Consider the following 24698-nt stretch of genomic DNA (forward strand, 5'->3'; position numbering starts at 1 on the left):
TACACTGTGGCTCGTTTAGGGGAAATGACTCTGAAAACAGCTCTCCGGTTAGCTGGAGCTTTGGGTTGTGGGGGAGAGGATGATACCTGGACAATGAAAGCGATCTGTCCTCCTCACGGTAGCCTTAGCACCCAGCACAGTGCCTAGACACGGAACAGTTGCGTGAGAAACACAGCAGGAGCCAAAATACCCAGTGTTTTCAGACAAACTATACATTTCTGTGACACAGTCACTTCCGCGCCCGGCACGCTCCATCCATGGCAGGATCTGCGGGGGAAAGGACCTGACTTAAAGGAGAGTCGAGGGCATCACTGGCTACGGTTCATTCGGCTGCGCGGAGGGGGGAAACGCGAAGAGGAAATAAGCTCAGCTGAGCAGATACGAGGCCACCCTTGAGGTGTGTCTTTTACATGGTCGTCTGTCACGCTCCTATCCAACTTCTGTCTCCACCTCGTGGAACACCTGGCAACCGAGGAGTTAGCCAGGGGGCAGTTCTGTGGTTGTAACAGGGAGGCTCTTGGGGGCAGCACGTCTCCTCTTCCTTGCCTCTCTCGCCCGCACCTGCCGCGCGCGGCCCCTCTCGCCTCCGCCAAGATGTGGAGGTCGAAGCACGTTGCTGTGCGGTGCTGAAACGCTCCGAGAATGAGCCTCCCACGCCCGCTCCCTAACACCAACGGGAGCCGGGGCTCGCCTCTAGGATCCCTGTGGGGGCTCGTGCGTCCTCCTTGGGCTTTTTCCCCCTTCCCAACTCCAGGCCCGCGTCTCCGGCCCATGCCCGCCACTCGAGGGGCGTCCCCGGGTCGCCGCGGTCCTCCGCGCCCCGGGGCACCCGGCTGGGGGATGGGGCGGAAGGCGGGAAGCCGAGCGGTGGGCGCCGGAGCTCGCGCGCCACGCTGCCCCGCGCGGGATTTGCCGCCTTCAGCTGCAGCAGCTGCGGCGGCGGTGGGAAGAGGGGTGGAGGGCGGTGAGGAGGGCTGGAGACCGGGCCAGGAGGGAGGAAGAGGGAGGGAGGGAGGGGGGCCGGGAGGCTGTGCCAGGCGAGCCGGAGGGGTGCTCAGCGCTCCCCCGCCCTCCTTCCGGGAGCGAGGATGCAGACTCTGAAACTGGCGCTGCTGGGCTGAGGCAGAGGCAGGGGAGTTGCAGCGCGCGCGGCTCGGTGAGTGTGTCTCCTGAGCGCGGAGAGGCGGGGGGAGGCGGAGGACGAGGAGGAGGAGGAGGAGGAGGAGGAGGGGGAGAATGCCCGGAGCCGCCGTCGCTGCCGCCGCCGCCGCCGCGATGCTCCCGGCTCAGGAGGCTGCCAAGCTGTACCACACCAACTATGTGCGGAACTCGCGGGCCATCGGCGTGCTGTGGGCCATCTTCACCATCTGCTTTGCCATCGTCAACGTGGTGTGCTTCATCCAGCCCTACTGGATTGGCGACGGCGTGGACACCCCGCAAGCCGGCTATTTCGGGCTCTTCCACTACTGCATCGGCAACGGCTTCTCCCGGGAGCTGACCTGCAGGGGCAGCTTCACGGACTTCTCCACGCTGCCCTCGGGCGCCTTCAAAGCAGCCTCCTTCTTCATCGGCCTCTCCATGATGCTCATCATCGCCTGCATCGTCTGCTTCACCCTCTTCTTCTTCTGCAACACGGCGACGGTGTACAAGATCTGTGCCTGGATGCAGCTCACCTCCGGTGAGTGCGCGCTCACCTCGGTGGAGGCGAGGGGGACCGCGGGGCGCCCGAGCCCGGTGGGCCGGGAGTGGGAGGGACGGGGGCCGTGCGCGCCGCCGGGTGCAGAGCAACTTAATCCGCTCAGGCGCTGGGGGTGGGGGCGGGAGCCCTGGGAGGCCGGAACCCCCGGGGTTCCCCAGCCCGGCACTGGCGCCTTGTCCCGGGCTTTCCAGAACCTCCTGAGCGCCGGGGACGCCACCCGGGGGGACGCGCGGGAAGAAGGGCTGCTGCTGGGCCGAGTCCGCCCGGAACTGAGCATGGGGAGAAGAGGCCGGCGGCTTAGGGCGCGAGGCGAGGGACTAAGGAGGGGCTGACACAGCCTGGCGGAAAGCGGATTTGGAGAGGTTGTAGTGTGGAAAGAGAGTCAGGCTGCTCTGTCCCTCTCTGGGACTGTTTCTGTCTTTGCTTCAGGAGGGGGTGGTGCTGGAGTGAGACTGTTTCACTCTGTCCCGGGCAGTTACAAAAAATGCATCATCCATCTGGAAATGAGTAAATGCTAATTCTGTTTTGGGTTTCACTCTTAAGCAAAATGGAGCTTAGAATGTTCTTTAGCGATTCCCCAACTGTCTAGTCAGTCCTCCGTTTGCTTCCCTGTCAGCAAAGGTCTTTACACTAAATCCTTCAACAGAGATCTTGAGGGAATCAAGATTTCTCAAGATCTCGTTTTGGGAAAGTGGCTTTAGAGAGCATGGGTCGAGAGGAAAACCCCTTTCAGTAGCATTTCTGATGACTTTTTGCCTGTGGAGGATAGATTGTTGCTAGCTGGAGGATATGAAAGTACTTTTTCTGAGCATCAAAGTTACTTCTAACCCAGAAAGGATGGGGATGAATTTCCCGGTGGCTTTGGAGAATCCTGAAACAAAACGCACTCCTTTCTCTACTTCCGGTGATGCGGATTCTCACTCTGCTAGCCACCTTGGATGCCCTGCCTTCTAAAGGCAGCCTCCCTCCTAGGACACTTGACACCCTCCTGGTCCCACGTTGTTGGGTCTTTTTGATTTTATGGGTGATCTTGTTGTGAAATAATATAGGATATCTCAGGCAGTCAGACTGTCTAATTTGTGTTTTGTTCTATTTTGTTTTAATTTTTATTTGTTTTTAGTTTTAAAGATTTGGTACTTACTTTTCTGCCTGGGGAGGTTTTCTGGGGAGTAGGGATTTGATCCCTGAGTTTACCAGAGTGTCGTACTTAGAGGTGCTGGACAAAAGTATTAAGGTTCATGATCTTATATTGCTGGTTGATAGGGAGAATCTTGTGGGAGACTAAATTGTATTAGGGAAGTATTTGCTTTGTATGAAGTGTGTCTCAGCTGCTTTTGATTTGCCATGTTCTGGGAACACGTGTGGATGAAAGGCAAGAAGCAAGCACCAGCAGAGAAACACGCCCTTCCCCCTCCCCCATATTGTTATCCTCCTGAAATGCTCCAAGCACCCCACAGACGCCCTCTGTTTTATATATAATGTTGACTTTTATGACCATTTCAGAAGCAGACTAACTTTGAGATTTGGAATAAATTCACATATTACAGTTGTTCTTGACATTTGGCTCTGGTTTGACTTTGAAGACAATAGGACATTGAGGATGCAGATGTTTCAGAAAAAGAATTGACCCTGCACAGCTAATTTTAATTTTTCTAAGTTAAATGACCTATTTAGACTGAGGATTCAAGTTAGATTGTTTTTCTGAAGGTCTGAAAGTAATTTGCAGGTGATTTCTCAACAACATATTTTAAATATTTTATTTTTATGAGTTCCTGTACTCTAAAACCAAGGTTTTTTTTGTTTCTTTTTGTTTTATTTTAAAAAGGAAAGAAAACTATCTTTGGGAAGAATTCCCAGCTTTGAAGTTAATACACTTACAACTATTACAGTGGGGTTTTTTTTTTTTTTTTTTTTCCTTTCCTTTTTCTGGAATAGAGCACACAGGAATCATTCTGGGGTAGTGAAATATGATGTTGTGTTTCCAAAAGTTTGACATAAATATACTGTCCTGTTTCCCATATGTCAACGTAAAATGTGATGATGGCCTGTGTACTAAAGAAGATATTTGGACATTTTTAGACTTCATTTTTGGAGAAATGCAGGTCTTTAAATTCTAGGCAAACTTTCTAAAACCTTTATTTTCAACTTATTTGGTATTTTATTCCTGGATAAACCATAGAAGGACATAATTTTATTAATACAATTTATTAATTAAGGAAGAATCATTATGATGACGGGCAGTTAAGAATCAAAGTCAATTTGATCAAAGTCAAAGATTTTTAAAGAATGGGTTATAGAAGATATTTTTGAAGAATGTCACATTTAACACGGTTTTCTTTTTTAAAGACTCATGGCACTAATAAGAAATTTAGCATAATGGAAGCTATTTTCAAAGTTTAGGTTCTAACCTTTAAACTATTCCTCTTCAATGTTAAGCCTTCTGGTACTTATAATTTAACTGTACTTATAATTTAATCTCAAGTGCAATTTGCAAGCTGTGAGAGGTGAGACTATTTAACCCTCACTGGAAGTCGAACGATTAACTTGTGTATTTAGGTATCTAAGCATTTTCACATAGTAACATTGTAAACCAGAGTCAAGTAGAACATAAAATCCCATATGAAATGTTAAGAAGATGATGAAGCAGGAGATCTAGCACCAAGAGTTATCCTTTTAATGATTCTGAACAATGAACTAGAAAAAGTACTTAATTTATTGCATCTGAAAATAATGTTGCTCTTCTATCTAGATACGTGAAGCACATATAATTAATGTTGCTATTATGAACACCTTGCCCTGTCCCTCTCACTCTTCCCTGTAAATCATTATTAACCTCAGTAGAGTGAAGCTGCTGGAGTAGGAGCTAATATGTCATACTACTTCTGGATGTTATCCTATACTTATGGACCATGCCTAATATAAAGACTGAACACAAAAAAAATGATACATAAAATACGCAATAGCAATCAGAGATGCATAATTTTCCTAATCTACAGAGAGACTTGAGAAGAAGAGAGATGTTTCTTTTTCTGTATGGTTTCTCTAACACTAAAAGGAAAGAGGCAGATCTGTAATTGGTCAAGTAGGGTAATAAAGTCCAGATTTTTTTTTTTTTTTTAATAATCAGGATGGAAAGGGAATTTTGTTTCTCTGGGAACTTGGTTCTCTGTTTCCATGTTCTTGTTCTTTAAATCAGTGTTTCAGTCGGTTTTCAAGTCTATTAATAGCCAGGTCTCATAAAAGTGTTGTTTTGTTTATTTGTTTTATTGACTATAAGGCATGTCTGGAATTGTTTCAAGAAGCCCAAGTGTTAACCATTGTAGACCAAAGAAATCTTTTTTTTTTTTTTTTTTTTTTAAAGAAGCTAAAGGATTAAATAAAGAAGGTAACTCTTGATCTTGGGGTTGTAAATTCGAGTCCCACACTGGCTGTAGAGATTACTGAAAAATAAAAAAATCTTTAAAAAACAAATAAGCTAAAGCATTAAGATACAATTTAAGGTTTTTTAGACATCCACGATGGATTTCCTGGTCAAAAGCAGCAGATGAGGAGATAATTGCTGTCTTCTGTGAAGAAGGGGCACCAGACCCATGTTGGCTTTCTTTATTCAGGAAGGATAATGTTAGGAGAAGGGATTGCATTTGCCATATCCCTCCCCTCTTGTCATTTGGAGTATACCAACAAGAAGGGCCACCAAGATGGCAAGGATTAAGGGCTGAATTGCTTAGTCACTTTCCCCAGGTCTGCACCCTTAAATTTCCCCCTGCTCTTTTTAGCCAACTTGCTTTCTTAAATTGTATAACTTTGTTGTTTGGATGGGATGAGAATCATCAGGAGGTAACCACTGCATTTCTAAGCCTGCAAGGAGAACCTTTGCAATATTATATTGATACTATCTCATGGCACCTTGCTCTTAGAGTCCTTATCAACATTTGAGATGATAAATGTGTTTGCGTGTTTGTTTAATGTCTGTCATCTCCAGTACATGGAAAGTTCTATAAAACCATGTCTGTTTTTCTTCATATTGTATAAAGATCAAGATCATGGACACTGGAGTAAAAAGATGTGAGTTTCCACCCTGGCTCTGACACTAAGTGTAAGACCCAGGGTAATAATTTCTCTGGACTTCAGTTGCTCGTCTGCAAAGTGGACATGTCCTTACCTCAGGGGACTGGTTCAAGGATTAAAGAGCTCATGTGTCTGCTGAGATCAGTGCCTGGTGCAGAGTAAGCAAGAGTTAGGTTGTTCGTGTGCTATTACTGCTCTGTCTTAGGTATGTCATATACCGAATAGTAGATATTCAATAAATTGTTACTGAATAGAAGAAAGGATGAATGATTAATGGGTGAAAAGTGAAAGAAGAGATTTAAAGTTTCACACACACCATGTTGAGAAGTGAATGTCATATATTCTTTGAAGTCATGACACTCATCTTCCTCATTGGTTTGTGGCATCAGTAATGGCACTAGAGATCTCCTCCAGCATTCTTTGACAGCGGTGATTGTGACATGACAGCTGAATTTGTGATGCACTTCTTCCCCAGTGGGGGGTCTTTGCTAAAGCAGGGATAATGATCTTTAGTACAACCATAGGACATAATCAATTGTATCTTAGGATTCAGCAAATTTTTCCTTACTGTTTGATTTCTCATGAAAAATGTCATTCAAAGTGGAGGTTTTATGTAAGACCAGATTTTCATAAGAGCAGGGACCCCATTCCAGCCTGAATTTTCTTACATACGTTCAGGAGCAATCCAGACAGAAGAGGATGTGTCTTCTAGGCTTTCCTTTTCTCTTTCTGGGCATCACCGTAGATGTGTTCTTGGACATGCCCTGGATCCTGCCCCAGACCTGCTCAGATGGGTGGCCTTGTGTGTTCAGAGTTGTGATGCAGGTCTCCAAAGGGGGACCAGGTTGGGATGGACTAGCCCCCGGGACCACCACCAATTTTTACTGTCTGGTTTGTGCTGGGCATATGAGAAAGTGAGGTTTTGCCTCAAAGGGCTGCTAACCCCTCCTACATTAGAGTTGCAGAATGACTTTAAAGGGGGCTTTTTCCAACACCAGCGCATTCCAAACCCTTGTCCACATGCAGCGGGATGAGAATACAAGGGATGAGGGCAGTTTTCACATTCTAATGACATGTTCTAGTTCTAAAAATTTTCTATTTACCAAGTCAAACTTACAAGAAAGTGATTCGAAATGAGAATTTAGAAACTGTGTTTTTTTTTTTTTTTCTTTTTTGGTTGTATGCAGTGTGACAGGGATCTGACAATTGAAGAGATGTTGAAAAATATATTAATGTGAATGTCAAAACAAATGATTTTTAGAACTGCGAGATTTTAAGTGAACATCTGTGAAAAATAACAGACCCTGTATAACCCACGTGGTATATTGTTAGGTATTCTCTTCCTTTAGCGCAAGGCTGCACATTTAAGAGCTTTTGAGAAATGTTTACCAGGCGCTCACATATTCTATTACATAATAAATAGGTACATACATACATAAATGTCTAACCATAATGTGGTATCAGGTGCTTAGCATGAAAACAATTATTTGGTGATACACTTATGTTCGGTAAGATGGGATCAGAGAATCCAGATGGCCAGGCCAGTGTATTGCATTTTATGTAGATACTTTAGAAGTCTTTCCAAGTGAGCAAAGTTTTCCATGAAGGAAAGAGGAGAGCCAAGCAGACAGGTGTGGGTGGGGTGGGTGGCTCGGTGCCCTTCCGTGTGTGGTGCGAGGCTGTGGGGAAAGGAGTAGAGAGAACTTCAGATCACACTGGCATGAAGCAAAGAGCAAACACCCTGAGAGACTTCTAAGTTGGGGGCCTCATAACATGATCACTGGGAGAGATTTAAAGTGTAATTTCCATAATGTATCTGAACTTTGAGGGTGAGCACCAGCTTTAATAATGTGATTTTTGCCTATAATGAGTCAACTGGAATTTTTATTTGATATGAGGAAAGACCGAGGAGCTGACCTTTATTCTTAATAATAACAAAAAGGTATTAATAATGACAGAACCTAAGAGGCTTGTTCGTATAGCAAATGGGAGGTAAGTTATTTGATGGCTCAAACGTAAAACTGTTAGGAGAAGTCACTGGGGCATTTCAAAAAAGAAATAAACAAAACAACCTCTGCTAGCATTCTTAATGTTTGCATAATTAATATTATGCAGCTGTGCTTGTGATGCTGTGATGCTCCTACTGCACAGGTCAGAGTGTTGTTCCTGGTTTAAACGGTCCTAACTGTAATCTTGAACACATTTCTCATCTCTTCTGCTAAAATGAAACAGAAAAACGAGTAGTTTGCAAGAGAAAGATAATTTTTGGACCACTGCAGACATGAACCCTGTCTAACTGCTACTGGACAGAATGAAAGGAGTAAACCTTTTCGAAGTAGGGTGCTGGGCTGGGATTGCCATGCTGGGTCTCGCTTACCTGGATTCTGCTATCTTTCCCACACAAGTGAAACCAGATGCGCGGTGCTGTAGGGACTGTCTCTGTGTACTGGATCGGAGAAAGGATCTTAAGCGACAGGCGGAGTGAAATTAGGCTAATTGCCTGAAATTTTGAGTTTATGACTTATCAATGAAAGGGCTAGTGGCAGAGTAGTGAAAGGTAGTGAAGGAATTAGTGATAAATGATTGTCCATCAGAAAAGAGGTCTCAGCTCAGAAACAGACAGGCAGAACTTGACGAATCAAGAGAGTTCTCATTTGTCCACTTAGAAAACAATGGCTCGCATAGCATCTGTATAGAAGGCATCACAGGCCCATTTGCTTAAGTGTCTGGAGACACCTTGTGGAAATTGTCTTGGGTGGGGGCGGTGATGGGGGATGGGCAGAGTGCTCTGCATCTCCCTTTTTTTGCTTTAATGAAGATCAGGAGTAAGGTTGCAAAAATCAAAATGGGAAATGTGTATCATCATTGACAGAAGCCTCAGTATTTGAGAAACAGGCAAATAGATCCAGCTGTGAAGAATGACAGGGACGGCAAATAGTGACACCAATAACGGAAGTATGAATAGAAAAGATGAGAAGAAATTCACGTTGCAAAGCCTGTGGCATTTGATAATATTAAAAGCCTGTTGAGGTTGATATCATCAATGGCTTAAAAAATATGCTGGCACAGGACAAGCAGTGAGCTGGAATATGCATTGCAGTGCAAAACTGTGTGCAAATCCCAATTCCCAAGAAGGAAAGATTAAGGCTGTGCCCCCCACCCCACCCCACCTCTCAGGAATACCAAGCTATTCAAAAAGAGAGAGATGATCAAACTTCCGGTATGGCAGATGAAAATATGGAGGATTAAAATAAGCTGACCAAAGAAAGTAAAGGTCATTGTGAAACTTGGTTAATAGAATTCCTATAGTTTCTCTTTGAAAGTCTGGTTGCAGGTTGTGAAGCTAAATTGATTTCTATAATGCCTTTAATGGGGAAAGGGAACTTATAGGGAGTATTTAGGATAAATATATTTACAGAGCATTTTAAGAACATGGATAATCGTTGCAAGCTAGACTAGTTAAATTTAAGATTCGGATAATTAAAAACCAGCAAATTGCGGATCTGTGTAATGTCAAATATTAGTTAATGGGATATCTACATTTTAACCAGCTAACTGGACCAGAAGTAGTGCTGAATAGTTGGCATTTCTTAAAAACCTTCATGGAGAAAAGAATGCTGCATTGCAATGTTTTACAAACTCTGGTTGGTGACCCTTTGATGGGTCAGGACATCAACTGGGTAGATCATGATCAACATTAAAGCTTGGATGAAAACAATGGAAAATACGAATGTAATGTAGACACTGAGGGTTTTGTGAGACATTTCTTTCTTTTTTTTTTTTAAGATTTATTTATTTATTTATTTATTTGACAGAGAGATCACAAGTAGACAGAGAGGCAGGCAGAGAGAGAGAGAAAGAGAGGGAAGCAGGCTCCCCGCTGAGCAGAGAGCCCGATGTGGGACTTGATCCCAGGACCCCGAGATCATGACCCGAGCCGAAGGCAGTGGCTTAACCCACTGAGCCACCCAGGCGCCCGAGACATTTATTTCTTAAAATATTTACATACGTGTATGCGCACTAGATTACAATGTATAATGTATTGCTCACCTGTGGGCTGCAGTCAAAATGTTTGAGAGACACTGTTCTAGAGAAAAGATGATTGTGTGAATTTAGAAAAATAATTATCTCTTCTTTGGACAATTGTGGAAGTTTTGCCCCAATTCATAGGTAATTTTGTATCAGAGGGTAGATTATATAAAATATACTTAACCTAAGCATATTTGAGACATATTTCTTTGCTTTTCTTTCTTTCATTAATGACCTTGGATGCTAATGTCTCCCAATTAGATTGCAGGTGGATCGAAAAAGGGAATTATTTTTCCAGCTTTATTTTCATTTTATTTATTTTTTCAGTGTAACAGTATTCATTCTTTTTGCACAACACCCAGTGCTCCATGCAAAACGTGCCCTCCCCATTACCCACCACCTGTTCCCCCAACCTCCCACCCCTGACCCTTCAAAACCCTCAGGTTGCCCCAACCTCCCACCCCTGACCCTTCAAAACCCTCAGGTTGTTTTTCAGAGTACATAGTCTCTTATGGTTCGCCTCCCCTCCCCTTTCCAGCTTTATTTTGACTGGACATTCATGCTATGAAAAAATGACATGGTCCACCTCTAAGCAAACATTTAAACAAGTGTACTTAACCCAGTGCCAAATGGATATAGACTGAAAAGCGTTTAGGAGTTGGAAGGATGTTAATAATTATTTAGCCATCTCTTCATTTTCTAGGTAAAGGAATAGTAATGGAAAATACTATCGAGCAACTACCGTTTGCAAAAAACATTTAGTTTAGTATATTTAGCCTTCACAGTAATTCTACAAGGTTGTACTGTTATACCCATTTTGCAGATGAAGAAACTGAGGCTTAAAAAAATTGTTCAAGATCTCATGCCAGTGAGTGGTTTGAGCCCAAATCAGACTTTACTGCTTCGATGCAGAATATTGCCTCTAAATGTGAGAGAAATTAAGAGTCTTTTTTTTTTTTTAAAGATTTTATTCATTTATTTGACAGAGAGAGAGAGAGAGAGATCACAAGTAGGCAGAGAGGCAGGCAGAGAGAGAGGAGGAAGCAGGCTCCCTGCGGAGCAGAGAGCCCGATGCGGGGCTCGATCCCAGGACCCTGAGATCATGACCTGAGCCGAAGGCAGCGGCTTAATCCACTGAGCCACCCAGGTGCCCCGAAATTAAGAGTCTTGCCAAAATTACACCTCGGTAGACTTGAGACTAACACATCTGATTCCCTGGGGCAGTTCTAGTTCTACTTTCTTTTGTCTCCCAACTTGATGTGCATTTGCTTAGTGTATGTTTTCAATATGCATTTTGACCATGCTGTATCAAGGGAGGGGACTGGTGTTTACAGGGAAAATAATTGCCAAATGTTTACCAGGATTTTCTCTTCAAGCCTGCTTAGGAGTGGCGAGGTACTCCTTGTCTCTATCTTTTCATTTCCCTGAGCCAGAGCTTGGGTGGTTCTTTGCCCACAGCATCGTCTTGCTTATACCTCTGATCTCAGTGCTGTTATTCTTAGACTGAATTCCTGTAGGCCAAGGGCTCTGTCATTCATTCCTGTCCTGCATGAAATGCGGAAATGTTCCTAATAGATTTCCCCTAATAGATTAGGGGAAATGTTCCTAATAGATTTCCTAATAGATAGTGGTGGTGATAAAGTTGGTGATGCCTCTGGACAGGATCACCACGTCACAGACGCAGTTCCAGGTAGGTCAGTAATAGACTTGGACAGCTTCTGGAGGCATCAGGGTAGGGAAGGGGAACTGGGCATGTGGTCAGAAGATGTGCATCTTGGCTTGGCCACTTACTGGCTGGATGACTTCGAACAAGTCATTGAACTCCTCTGGGCTTTCCATTTGCTTCACCACTTTCATTTTTTAAAGATGTATATAATTGTGTTACAGATACATAAAAAGAGATCGCAAGTTATGGACATTAAAAATACATCATCTGCCAACTAGTAGTTGCTGTGCATTTATCTACAAAGTAGATGTTAGAAAAACCATCAAAGTTAGGGTGCAATTAAAGGAGAAAGCACATAAAGAACAATCCTAGACAGACAGGTATCCAGAGTTAGATTTCCTCAATATCATGAGACTTCATTTTTTTTTATTATTTTTTTAAAGATTTTATTTATTCATTTGACAGACAGAGATCACAAGTAGGCAGAGAGGCAGGCAGAGAGAGAGGAGGAAGCAAGCTCCCCGCTGAGCAGAGAGCCCAATGCGGGGCTCAATCCCAGGACTCTGGGATCATGACCTGAGCTGAAGGCAGAGGCTTTAACCCACTGAGCCACCCAGGCGCCCCTATCATGAGACTTTAAATAAAAATACCTATCTATTAGGATTCTCAGGATTGTTGAATTAATGCACGTGAAACACTTATAATTGGATCTGGCACCCAGTAAGCCCTCAATAAATATTAGCGATGTCTACTGTTACTACTGTTACTGTACCAGAACCAAAGAGAGCAGGGCTGGAGGAGTGGGTAGAATTCAGAAAATTTAGTAGACAGAAAAACTGAACTCAAAATACCCAACTTAAAGAAGGACAGTTTCATTTCACAACTTGTATAGGTCAGACCTCACTTGTTCAGGGGATCCAGTGAAATAATGGCTGTTAGAGCCTTTTAGAAACTGCAGGGTGCTCTAGAAGTGCCGTCTTCAGTTCAGAGTTCAAGCTGGTGTCCACAGGGTCTAGCTCTTCCATTTTATTTGTCTGGGTAATGACTCAAAGGAACAAAAAATGTGTTTTGGAGATAATTTTGAACTGTTTAATAACTTCAGCTAAACAAACTTAAAAAGGGAAGCCATGTTTTGAAGACTTTGTGGACCAGATGATCTTTTGATTATGTCAAGACCCTTACAAGTATTTAGGCATTCTTAATAAGTTCCATCCAAATGATAGGGAAAATTTTAACGGATATTACTCAAATTATTTCCTCTTGATGGTTATCAAAAGCAACCTTGAATATTCTTGATCTTTAGTAACGTCACGTAACGGGAACAATTTAGAAGTAGCATTTTTTTCTGTGTGGTTTTAAATGTAGCTGTAATATATTGAAAATCAGGTTTCTCCCTATTGTATCTGTGAGTCTTTATTTTTTTTTCCTAAGCAAAGAAAGCAGTGATTTAAGATTCTCAGATTAATGCTCAAATGGAGATTGTTGCTCCCTTTTTCATTAGCATATTAACTCCATGAATTTCTTTAGCTTTCCTAAAGAAGGTAAGAAAAACTACCTCAACATTGCTTCCTACTAATGTTTTCATTTCAAGTTTAAAGTCATCAGCTGTTGTAAGAAGAGAGTATCAGTTTGTTAGACCCGAACACAGAATTGAATAATGAAAAAATGAACATTCTCTGCTCCGCATAGTGTCAAGATCCCATTTGTAGTAAATATCCAGAGTTGATGTTGACGGAGAATGTATTAAGTAGGAAAGCTCCAGCAGACTCTGCTTTTAGACATGCTGGTGAAGAGATGTTTGGTGAACGCTGCCAGGCAGTGTCCCAACTGTGTCTTGGAGGTTGTAAGGAATAGCTCCTCTTTTCCTGACCTTTCTCTCAGTCTGCAGGAAGGAGCTCTCCCAGCAAGATGAACCCACAGGGGGAAATGGGCAGGGATCTATGTAGCCCTTCACTTTACTGAGACCCCGCCACTGAGTGCAGGATGGGCTCTAGAGGGAGCTCCAGCCCTGTCGTCTTGTGTGTCTCAGAACTTTCCCTATTACGAGGTCAGGTCCAGAGTCATTTCCCCCCCATACTCCTTGCAGGGTAACAATTTAGGGGGTAGAGAGTGGAGGATAAAATATGAAGGGGAAAAAAGAGTAAGAAAAGGGATCCATTCAGAATACATGCAGGAGAAGGGAGAGCTTCTTTATCTGCCCAAAAAAGTCAACTCCTGGACTTTTCTGCAGCCCTTTGTCTTTATATAAACCCTTTGAAATGAACTCTCTGTGACTTATCCGACCTTTTGAGAAGCTGGTGGGACTTTCCAGGGGCCTACTTTTGTAAAGGACTCATTGGGATGGTCTTTCCCTCTCAGAACATTTTGGCTACTTTTTTCTTAGCCTGGAGATGGACACTTTGGAATAACTTGGACATCATTGGAGAATTAGCAGGTCACTGGAGACTGGAGAATTCAAAAGCAGTAGAGGAATTCAGAAGTGCAGAATTGGAAATAGCTGTTTGATCTTGGTGGTCATGAACTATGCATCATGGTTGGATCTCTGCACCAGCCTGAGCACGTTTGGAAATGAAAAATGTAGAATTGGAAATTACATTCTTTGGGAAATTTTAGGAACTGTTCAGAGTTTAAAAATGATGTTTACAGGAACTCAGACCATGGACCCCAGCCATAGGCAAATAATATTCCATATGCTGAGATGGAAAACTGGACACCTGATTTCATTATTAGCTCCTACCTACATGTATTAATCTCCATTTCCTTATAAATTATTATTTTTATAAATTGTATTATATTATAGTATAAATTAATATTGTAAAATATTAGAAATAAATAAATATAAAGATCTATAAAGCAAAATAAAAAGAAAGAATGAGTGTCTACTGCTGTACTTACACACAGTTGTCTCCACCGGAAGCCACTCAAAGAACACACATATTCCTTTCTTTTCTTCTTCTTCTCCTTTTTTTTTTTTTTTTTAATGGGACCTGAACTCAATCTGGTTTCTATTTTATCTCTGGGAACCTGAAGTGCAGAAAGTTCTTTAGAGGAAAATTCAGAAAGCACACTTCCTGCTTAATGCCAACCCTTTTTCCCCCCATCTCATACTCAAAAAGCACTTTTAAAAATCCTCACCAGAATTTCCCCTTTTAGACCTGATGCCCCCACTCTGGGCTCAGTGCCCACCAAAATGTCTGGGTCGGAACAGGCCAAGCAGAAACTCTGGAACTCTACCGGTACTGTGGTTCAATATAGCACGCTAACATTGCTGTGGGACCTCTTAGAATTTGGGAGTTGAGTTTAATCCGCATACAACAAAGGGGAATGTTCTGCAATCATTAGGAGTTTATTTGACAACGGCTGTTACCTTCCACTGTGTACTACTAAAGAATTGATTTTTTTACAAAAGGTTTCTAAAAAACCAACCTAGTGATGGTGAGAGGTGGTCCCTGAACACTAAAGTTTTAATCGTGATAGATTTATTTAGGAAATAGAATGAGTCTCACATACAATTCTTCCTCTCTAAGTCTCATGGTGACATGAGCAGTTCCTTTGGAATTGATTCCCAAATGCGTTAAAGTATTATCTAACTTTAGTGTAGAAATATGACTTGCATGGAGGCAAGCTTGAACTCGTCCAATGAAAGAGAAGGTGATTTAAATTTCTATTGTAGTTACCACATTATTCAGACAAGTCATCATTCTGGTCTGGCCAAACAATTGCAGAATGAATCATGATTTCAGTTCATCTGCAAACATATTATGAATAATATACTTTATATGTGTGTGTCAGGCCTGTGTGATTTTGTGTGTAAAGTTTGAAAAATAATAAAATGAACACTTGTGTACCACTTTCCTGATGATATCTGCCCAGAGGTAGCCACTTCCCTGACTTTTGTGTTATTAACCTACGTTTCTTATAGTTTTGTCACTAATGTGCATGTTCTCCAGTCACAGGTTGGTTTTTTTTTTACTGTTTCTGGTTTTTTCTTTTTAAGATTTTGTTTATTTGAGAGGGAGCAAGAGAGAGCACAAGTGGGGAGGAGAGGGAGAAGCAGCCTCCCCTCTGAGTAAGGGGCCAGACGAGGGACTCCATCCCAGGACCCTGGATTCATGACCTGAACTGAAGGCAGACGCTTAACCGACCGAGCCTAGGTGCCTTACTGTTTCTGTTTTTAAAGGAAATGCTTTCAATATTTCTCTGTTGAGTATGACTTATCCAAGAGATGCTAATACTATTTATTAGGTTAAGAAAGTTCACTTTCCTTCCTCCATTGATAAGAAGTTTTTAGATTTTGAATGTATGTTGAATTTTATTAAATGTACTTTCAGTACCTACTGAGATGGTTAAATGAATTTTTTGAATTAATCAATACTGATGAGATAGTTATAATATTGGATTTTCTAATATTAGTGCGTTTTAAAAACAAAGCCAACTTTCACGCCTATCATGAGACTCAGTCTCTAATATCTTATTGTTGGGCGCCTGGGTGGCTCAGTGGGTTGAGCCGCTGCCTTCGGCTCAGGTCATGATCTCGGGGTCCTGGGATCGAGTCCCGCGTTGGGCTCTCTGCTCAGCAGGGAGCCTGCTTACCTCTCTCTCTCTCTCTGCCTGCCTCTCTATCTACTTGTGATCTCTCTCTGTCAAATAAATAAAAAAATAAAAAATAAAAAATCTAATATCTTATTGTTTTTCAAAGTATTTTCATGAGTAAAGTTGCGTGGTTTTTTTTGTTGTTGTTTATTTGTTTTCATTGTCACATGTCTTTATCTAGTTTAGGTATCAGGGTTATGTAAAATACATAAAGGTTGTTTAGAAGTCTCTTTCTCGGGGCGCCTGGGTGGCTCAGTGGGTTAAGCTTAACCTCTGCCTTGGGCTCAGGTCATGATCTCAGGGTCCTGGGATTAAGCCCCACATCTGGGCTCTCTGCTCAGCAGGGAGCCTGATTCCCCCATCCCTCTGCCTGTTTCTCCACCTACTTGTGATCTCTCTCTCTGTCAAATAAATAAGTAAAATCTTAAAAAATAAAGTCTCTTTTTCCATTCTTTGAAAGAATTTGTGTATAATTGGAATGATCTCTTCCTTCAATATTTATTTATTTAAAAGATTTTTATTTGTTTATTTGACAGAGAGAGACAGCGAGAAACGGAACATGGGCAGGGGGACTAAGGGAGGGGGAAGGAAGCAGGCTCACCGCTGAGCAGAGAGCCTGACGCAGGGCTCCATCCCAGGACCCTGGGATCATGACCTGAGCCAAAGGCAGATGCTCAACTGACTGAGCCACTCAGGTACCCCTTCCTTGAGTATTTAATAGAATTATATTGTAAAACTGTCTGCGCCTGGTATTTCTTTATAGGAACATTTTAAAACTACTGATTACATTTCTTTAATTGTCTTAGAATCAGCCAGGTTTTTAATTTCATCTTCAGTTACTGTATACAGATATATTTTTCCTTTCCTTTTTTTTAAAAGATTTTATTTATTTATTTATTTATTTATTTGAGCGAGAGAGCACAAGCAGGTGGGAGGGCAGAGCCAGAGGCAGAGGCAGAGGGAGAAGCAGACTCCCCTTGAGCAAGGAGCCTGATGCAGGATTTGATCCCAGGACCTTGGGATCATGACCTGGGTTGAAGGCAGATGCTTAAGACTGAGCCACCCAGGCACCCCTAAAGATATATTTTTCTAAGAATTTGTCCGTTTCATCTATGTTGTCAAATTTATTGGCATAGAGCTTTTCATACTATTTTCATTGTATTAGAACTGTTTGCGTCTTCATTGGGTTTTCTTTAGATCATTTCGCCAAAAGTTTGTCAGATATATTATGTTTTTTAAAAAGGAACCAGGGGGGCGCCTGGGTGGCTCAGTGGGTTAGGCCTCTGCCTTCGGCTCAGGTCATGATCTCAGGGTCCTGGGATCGAGCCCCGCATCGGGCTCTCTGCTCTGCGGGGAGCCTGCTTCCTCCTCTCTCTCTGCCTGCCTCTCTGCCTAGTTGTGATTTCTCTCTGTCAAATAAATAAAATATTTAGAAAAAAAAAATAAAAAAAAATAAAAAGGAACCAGGGGTGCCTGGGTGGCTCAGTCGTTGGCCTTCAGCTTAGGTCATGATCCCAGGGTCCGGGGATCGAGCCCTGCATCGGGCTCCCTACTCGGCGGGAAGCCTGCTTTCCCTCTCCTAGTTCCCCTGCTTGTGTTCTCTCTCTCACTGTCTCTCTCTCTCCGTCAAATAAATAAATGAAATCTTAAAAAAAAATAAAAAGGAACCAGCTTTATCTCTATTGTTCTTTTGCGTTACATTTCTTTTTTCATAACATTAATTTTTACTTTTAACTTTTATGTTGTTTTCTTTCTATTTCTGCCTTTAGGTTTATTCTCTTGTTCTTTTCCTAATTTTCTTTTAAAGATTTTATTTATTTATTTGACAGAGAGAGATCACAAGTAGGCAGAGAGGCAGGCAGAGAGAGTGAGAGGGAAGCAGGTTCCCTTCAGAGCAGAGAGCCGGACGTGGGACTCGATCCCAGGACCCTGAGATCATGACCTGAGCCGAAGGCAGCGGCTTAAACCACTGAGCCACCCAGGTGCCCCCTTTTCCTAATTTCTTAGTTGGCTACCAAGCTCATTAATTTTCATCGGCTACAAACTTATGAAAAAAACTCCTTACCTATAGTGAGACTTTTGTAGAGACTATCACTAAAACTTTTGATGAGGAATTGTATTCAACCATCTCAAGCATGACACAAAATGAAAAATATATATGTTCTTCATGAAAGAAAGCTCAAATTACATATTTATATTTAATATTGGATATACATTCAATATATTTAGTATTTAACACTTTATATTCTATGTGTTTGATATGAAGTAAATATGAATGTTGTTGCAAAATCACACAGGGATGCTCCCATTTATTCTTGCAATTTCTCTTGTAATAATATCATTTTCTCTGTACATCATGATTTTAAAAAATACCAGAAAACACTCAAGATCACTAATGATCAGTGGATGGCACCAAGGTCATTATTGGCTTTAGTGCTCAATTGCTTCTCTGGGTTTTTGTTTAGTCTTTTTCATACCTATAAGGGATTTCTCGTACTTTACCAATGCTCAGCCATGTATGTGAAAAAAAAAAAAAAGGTTTTGAATTTTTATCCAACATTTTTAGGTATTCCATTTGGGAGTATTTTGGTGGTCATCTGATCTGCTACATTGTCCAAAATACAGATCTCATGGATAATATTAAGTTAACTTTGCTTAGTTCTGTGGCCACATGGCCTCTAAACTTCCAAGTGCCAAGTCATTAATTTATGCCATTGCTGAAATGGGGAACAATTAGAGGAGTATGGGTCAATGCGTATAAACTAATTATACTTTCTGAATCTACTACTCAAAACTCGTGAATGTCCCATAGTGAATTAGTGTCATAGTTTTCTTTCTTCTACCACTAAAACTACTACTCCTTCTCCTCCTCCTCCTCATTATTATTATTATTACCATTATTAGAGAAAGGAAGCGGGGGAGGGCCAGAGGGAGAGAGAGAGACAGAGTCTCACGCAGGCTCCATGCCCAGTACAGAGTCTCATGTGGGGCTTGATCTCAAAGCCATGAGATCATGACCTGAGCCAAAAGCAAGAGTTGGGCACTCAACCGACTGAGCCACCCAGGTGCCCCAGTGTTTTTCTAAGAGGAACCATGTAGTAGGAGCAAAAGAATGGGTCTCCACTTCCAGGGGCATATGAATTTATTGGAGTGTCCTCATAGTTTTAATATAAAAATATCAAATTACATGACAGAAATGTTGTCATTGGGTTTTCCATCCTTTTATCCTTTCATCCATTGATTTATCCTTCCTTATTGCTTGCCTAGTATGTGAATTAGAAGCCTAAAACATTTCTTATAGTAAAGATATTTTCAGGATTGGTTTTCTTCCTAGTTTTGGAAAGAATTCTGAATTCCTACGACGAAAAATGTGGAGGCAGCCGTAACGTGCTAGAGAAGTGCACAAGGTCTGAAATAAAAACAGCTGGGTTTGTGTGGTGGCTGCTGCTTTCACACGGTCATTGTATGGCCCTGGACCGGTTCCTTAGCCGGTCTGTGCCTCAGTTTCCTCATCTGTACAGTGAGGGTGGCTACAGAACCCATCTCATATCTGGAAAACAGAAGACACTCACAAATGTAAGGATGAGTATGGGCGTCATCAGTGTTGTCATTATTATCACTAGAAAGGCTGCCGTGGAAGGAACAAAAGAAGTACAAAGTACATTGGTGTTCTGTTAAAAGCACCATATGACCTCAGATTATTTCTCTTTTAATCTAAAAAAGAGATCATGTACATTTTGAAGGTGTATATTCATTGCTACTCTGTTTTTTATTTTTATTTTTTATTTTTTATTTTTAGCCCTTTCCATTGTAGATCTTTGTGGGGATTTTCTAACAGAACGAAGAAAGCAGAGGCATTTTGCTGCAGTGGGTGCCATTTTAGCCCTCCTTTTGGGGTGGAGATTGGGGATCGGTAGAATGATGTCATTAGGGCTCAGAGAAGAAGGGTAGCAGTTAGCGACTGTAGCTTCTTGTGCCCTACGGATGGGAAACTTCCCGAGGGCAGAGATCATGGTGGTTTTATTTACCCTTGTACATTTAGGCTCAGGAGGATTGTCACTGCAATTTGCCTACTCTTTCAATGCCTTAAACTGATGCCACAATTCAAAGCCCTATCCTAGGAACCAATATAAAGAAAATTGCTCAGCTCTTTTTAGAGAAGGAGTCAACATAGTGATTTTCCCACAGAGTCAATGCAACTGGAGATCTTATCATTTCTATATGATTTAAGCTCTACTTATGAAAACAGGTCCTGTTTTTTAGGGGCACCTGGGTAGCTCAGTCATTAAGTGTCTGTCTTTGGCTCAGGTCATGATCCCATGGTCCTGGGATCGAGCCCTGCATCCCTGCTCGAGCAGGAAGCCCGATTCTCCCTCTCCCATGGCCCTTCTTGTGTTCATCTCTCGCTGTGTCTCTCTCTGTCAAATAAATAAATAAAATCTTTAAAAAGAAAACAAGTCATATTTTTATTTCAAGTTTCAAAGTCGAGAACTATGAACTAAACTTGATTATCCTTTGCTATCTTGTGTATATGAATACGGAATGACACATTCTAAACGGCTCACCTTTACCAGAGAAATTTGGCATTGAAAAGTAGATGTTTTGTTAAAAACAGATACATGGGTCCCATGGTTTGTAGTTTTTTACTTTAACACAAAGAATATAAATGTTACAGAACCGAGGAAACACCGAACACATTTGAATATAAACCTTGTTTTTAAACAGATTATTTTCCAAAATGAATTCCTTAAGTTCTCTGCCTTCACTGTGACAACCATAAAATCTGAGCATTGAGCAAGGTGGAAAGATTGTGAGGACAGAGGAAAAAGACAAAAGACACAGAGAGCAGAGTAGGTCGAGGCGCTAAACAGAGGGTCGGACTGGCATGGGTCAGAAGCAGCAGTAATTGTGACATTCAAATTCTCTGAGAAGGACGAAAAATCTAAATGCTTAAAAAAGAAAAAAGAAAACAACCTGTGTGGGTAGGGAGAGAACATTTTACTTGGAGGCTAAAATGAAGACAATACAAAGTGGCAAAAAATTAATTCAAGTCTACTTCTTGGGGCGCCTGGGTGGCTCAGTGGGTTAAAGCCTCTGCCTTCGGCTCAGGTCATGATCCCAGATTCCTGGGATTGAGCCCCACATCGGGCTCTCTGCTCCCCGGGGAGCCTGCTTCCTCCTCTCTCTCTCTGCCTGCCTCTCTGCCTACTTGTGATTTCTCTCTGTCAAATAAATAAATAAAATCTTTAAAAAAAAATTAATTCAAGTCTACTTCTAAATACAATATCATCGGTTTGCTGCTTCCCAGGGCAATAAGAAAGTGGTGTCATAAAATAGACTTCATAATCATTTTCTTCTTATAAAATAGTTGTTTTACCTTTTTCCCTGTTGTGAGTTTTTTTTTTAAAAGATGTATTATGTATTTATCTATTTTTAGAGAGAGAGCTCGAGTACATGCATGGGGGGAGGGGCAGAGGTAGAGAACCTTTGAAGCTGACTCCCTAGAGCAAAGAGCCCGACATGGGGCTCGATTCCACAACCCATGAGATCATGAGCAGAACTGAAACCAAGAGTTGGACACTTAACTGACTGAGCTACCCAGGCGCCCCACCGTTCTGAGTTTTTTTTTTTAAAAACACATGAGTAAATCCTCAGAAATAAGAAAAATGCGTAGAATCTTGGGTGCACTGAAATAGATCTGGAAAACTGGGGACAAGTGCTAGGGAATGAATTATTTTCTACGATAAACCCCTCCCCAGTCAAGGGAGCCCTTTCTTTACATTGCTCAATTGCACTGTTCACAAGGATTTTCTTAGGAAGATGCTCATTGTCTCCGATTTTGAAATGACTTTGTGATGTCTGGCTGCTATGGTAACTGCTATTTTATTAAAGAGTAACATTTGTAGTCGACTAAAATTGTCAGCTTGTTGGCATGCAATTCTAGACGTCCCTTACATTTACCAGTTTTCTGACTTCTCATGTATTTGATATAATCTTGCTTTTTGGAACTGCCTCTATTTCCTTATATCTGTTTATATGTTAGATTCCTGTTGGCGTTCTGTCTGAGTGAGGATACAGTGTTATTGCGAAGCCTGCTTCTTTTGTCCACAGTAGTGCCATTAGTGATTAAGGAGCCCACCATGTACCAGGTGCTGTTTCTGGGCTCTGTCTATTGCCCAGTCTAATCCTCACTAAACCCCGTGGGCTGCTGTTACCGTGTTGTTATTATGGTGATTACTACCATCATTTCACTGATGGAAGTGGAGGATTTGGAGGCATGGCGAGATTAGGAAATGTAGCCCAGGATCACATGGCTACAGCTGTGCTTTCCAATACAGTAAACTCCAGCCACGTGCTACTACCACTTAATTTAAATTCTAAAATTTAGACTAAAAATTCACTTCCTCCGTTATACTAAGGCACACTTCAAGCATCCATATGGGTCATTGCTACTGTGTTGGATGGTGTGGAACAGAATCTTTCTATCGTTGGAGAAAGTTCTGTTGGATAGTGCTGTTGAGGGAGAAGTGAACCGAGGCTTGAGACCCTGTGGTGTGGTTCCAGGGTCCATACTCGTAAATACTGTGCTGCACTTTCTTATTTTTCCTTCTATTAATATTAAAGGGATTAGTACTGGGACGCCCGGGTGGCTCAGTTGGTTAAGCGTCTGCCCTGGGCTGGGGTCCTGGGTTCGAGCCTCGTATCAGACTCCCTGCTTAGTGGGGAGCCTGCTTCTCTCTCTGCCTGCTACTCCCCCTGCTTGTGTTTTCTCCCTGAAAATAAATAAAGTCTTTAAAAAAAATAAGTAAAAGAATTAGTACTGACAGTTGATGAGTTGGCTGTTAAAGTGAAGGATCAAGGGCAAGACTAATGACTAAAGACTGAACGGGAGATTCATTCATTCATTCCACAGATATTTATAGAGCCCCTGCAGAGTGACAGGCACTGTTTGAGAGGTTGTCGCTGTGGGAGTGAACCAAACGGATGGGTTCTCTGACCTCACAGAGCTTGCATTTGGCTGGGGGCAGACAGGGACGAACAGTGAAGTATATAATATATCAGGTGGTGATAAGTGCTTTGGGGAAAACAAAGCGGGGTGATGGTGATGATGGGGATGCAGATGAAAGACATCATTTAAGAAGAGATCCGTGAGAAGGAAGACACAGGGAAGCGAGAGGCGCAAGCCCAGCAGTGGGAGAAATGTGCAGGGCCCCGAAACAGAGATCATTGATCATCCTTGACATGTTCAGTGCCACAGAAAATGGCGGGCACCCACAGACATTCCATCTCTTCCTGATTGCCCTACACCTCTTCAGCCTTCCTTTCCCTTGCTGTGAGGTCACCTTTCTTGCCCAGTTCCTATACCTCTTCCTCTGTGCCGCCAGAGCCCATTGCATTTCTCTTGCAGATATTATCAGGTTTGGAGGTTGCAGAGTTTGGAACATAAAACAGATCTTACCCTTGTCTTAATGGGATCACAGGATCCTATTTATTGGAAAAAATCTTTCTGCTTTCCATGGCCCTCTTCTGTTTATAAACACCAAGATGATCCCATTGGATCAGAAGTCATCAAACGTAAAGTCAGGATGATAACATTTTTAGAAGAAAATAAAGATGAAAAGAGACTAACCCATGGTCTAACATTTTTACTTGCAGACTCAAGAAACAGCCTTATGAATATAATTTTTCATTGTTAATGGTTTGACTAAACATGGAAAATGAATCCCAAGTCTTTGAATAAACTTAAATCTTTCCAGATAGCAACAACATTGGCAACCCGTAAGGATACATTGAGGCTCTCATTTGCCAAGTGTTAGGAAAGCTCTGCTCCATAAGACAATACCTTTTCTTGCACGTACTCTCCTCCCTGACTGTGGCTTGTCCCTTCCTCCTCTAAAGGCAAGTCTGTCCTCTCCTTTTCTCTGGTGTGATCTAGCACAACTTCTTAATCGAGGACAAAATGAATTAATGAAACAAAGTAACATATCACTTTTATATTTGTATTGTAAGCATTTTACCTTCACAATACTTTTACATGTAAAATTCTTAGACTAGTATCAAGTACCTGGTGAGAACTCCATAAATGTTCGTTGCTATCACTGTTATTCCCGGTACTTTCCTCTCTTTTTTTTAAGCCGCCTTCCCTGAGTGCATTCCGCCTTTCTTTGCTGCAGCCCATCTGGGTCTTCCAGCCCCACCCCTGTAACCCAAGTCGCTCACACACAGTGCATGTAAGTGGGTCACGTGCGCCCACCACCTGCGTCTCCAGCCAAGAGTCTGGGTCCAGTGGGTGTGGGCGGGGTCCAGTGGGCATAGGTGGGGTCCAGGGAGAACCAGTCATGTGCTCCTCCCTAACCTTCCAGTGACAGCTGAGGCTCCAACCCTGTTTAAAAACGGTCCAGAAAAGCTGCAGCTGAGCAGGAGCGAGTCTTTAACTGCACTGCCTAGGTACTCGATTTCAGCTGGGAATGAGGGGAGCCTGGGAGAGTGGCACAGAAAGGCTGTTTTTCCTTGTGCAGTTCTGGATGCCTCTGAGAGGCTCTGAATGGGTTGAAATTCACTGATTTCTCTTTGTCATGTGCTTGTGAGGGAGCACTAAGAAGTCTGACGTGTTCACGAAGCCAGGCATTGTGTCCATTTTAT

At 42.3% G+C, this 24698-nt stretch overlaps 1 protein-coding gene across 2 annotated transcripts in view; it reads left to right on the plus strand.

The window, feature by feature from the left end:
* The first annotated feature begins 1236 nt into the window (after nucleotides 1–1236).
* Nucleotides 1237–24698, plus strand: part of LHFPL3 (LHFPL tetraspan subfamily member 3) — a 592049-nt gene continuing 568587 nt past the window's right edge. For both annotated transcript variants that reach the window (XM_046020087.1, XM_046020086.1), the window contains exon 1: nucleotides 1237–1678. In XM_046020087.1, the coding sequence (XP_045876043.1) occupies nucleotides 1237–1678 (442 nt within the window). The remainder of the gene's footprint in view (nucleotides 1679–24698) is intronic.

The sequence above is a fragment of the Meles meles genome, chromosome 10 (assembly GCF_922984935.1).
Source record: "Meles meles chromosome 10, mMelMel3.1 paternal haplotype, whole genome shotgun sequence".
In the NCBI taxonomy this organism is placed as follows: domain Eukaryota; kingdom Metazoa; phylum Chordata; class Mammalia; order Carnivora; family Mustelidae; genus Meles; species Meles meles.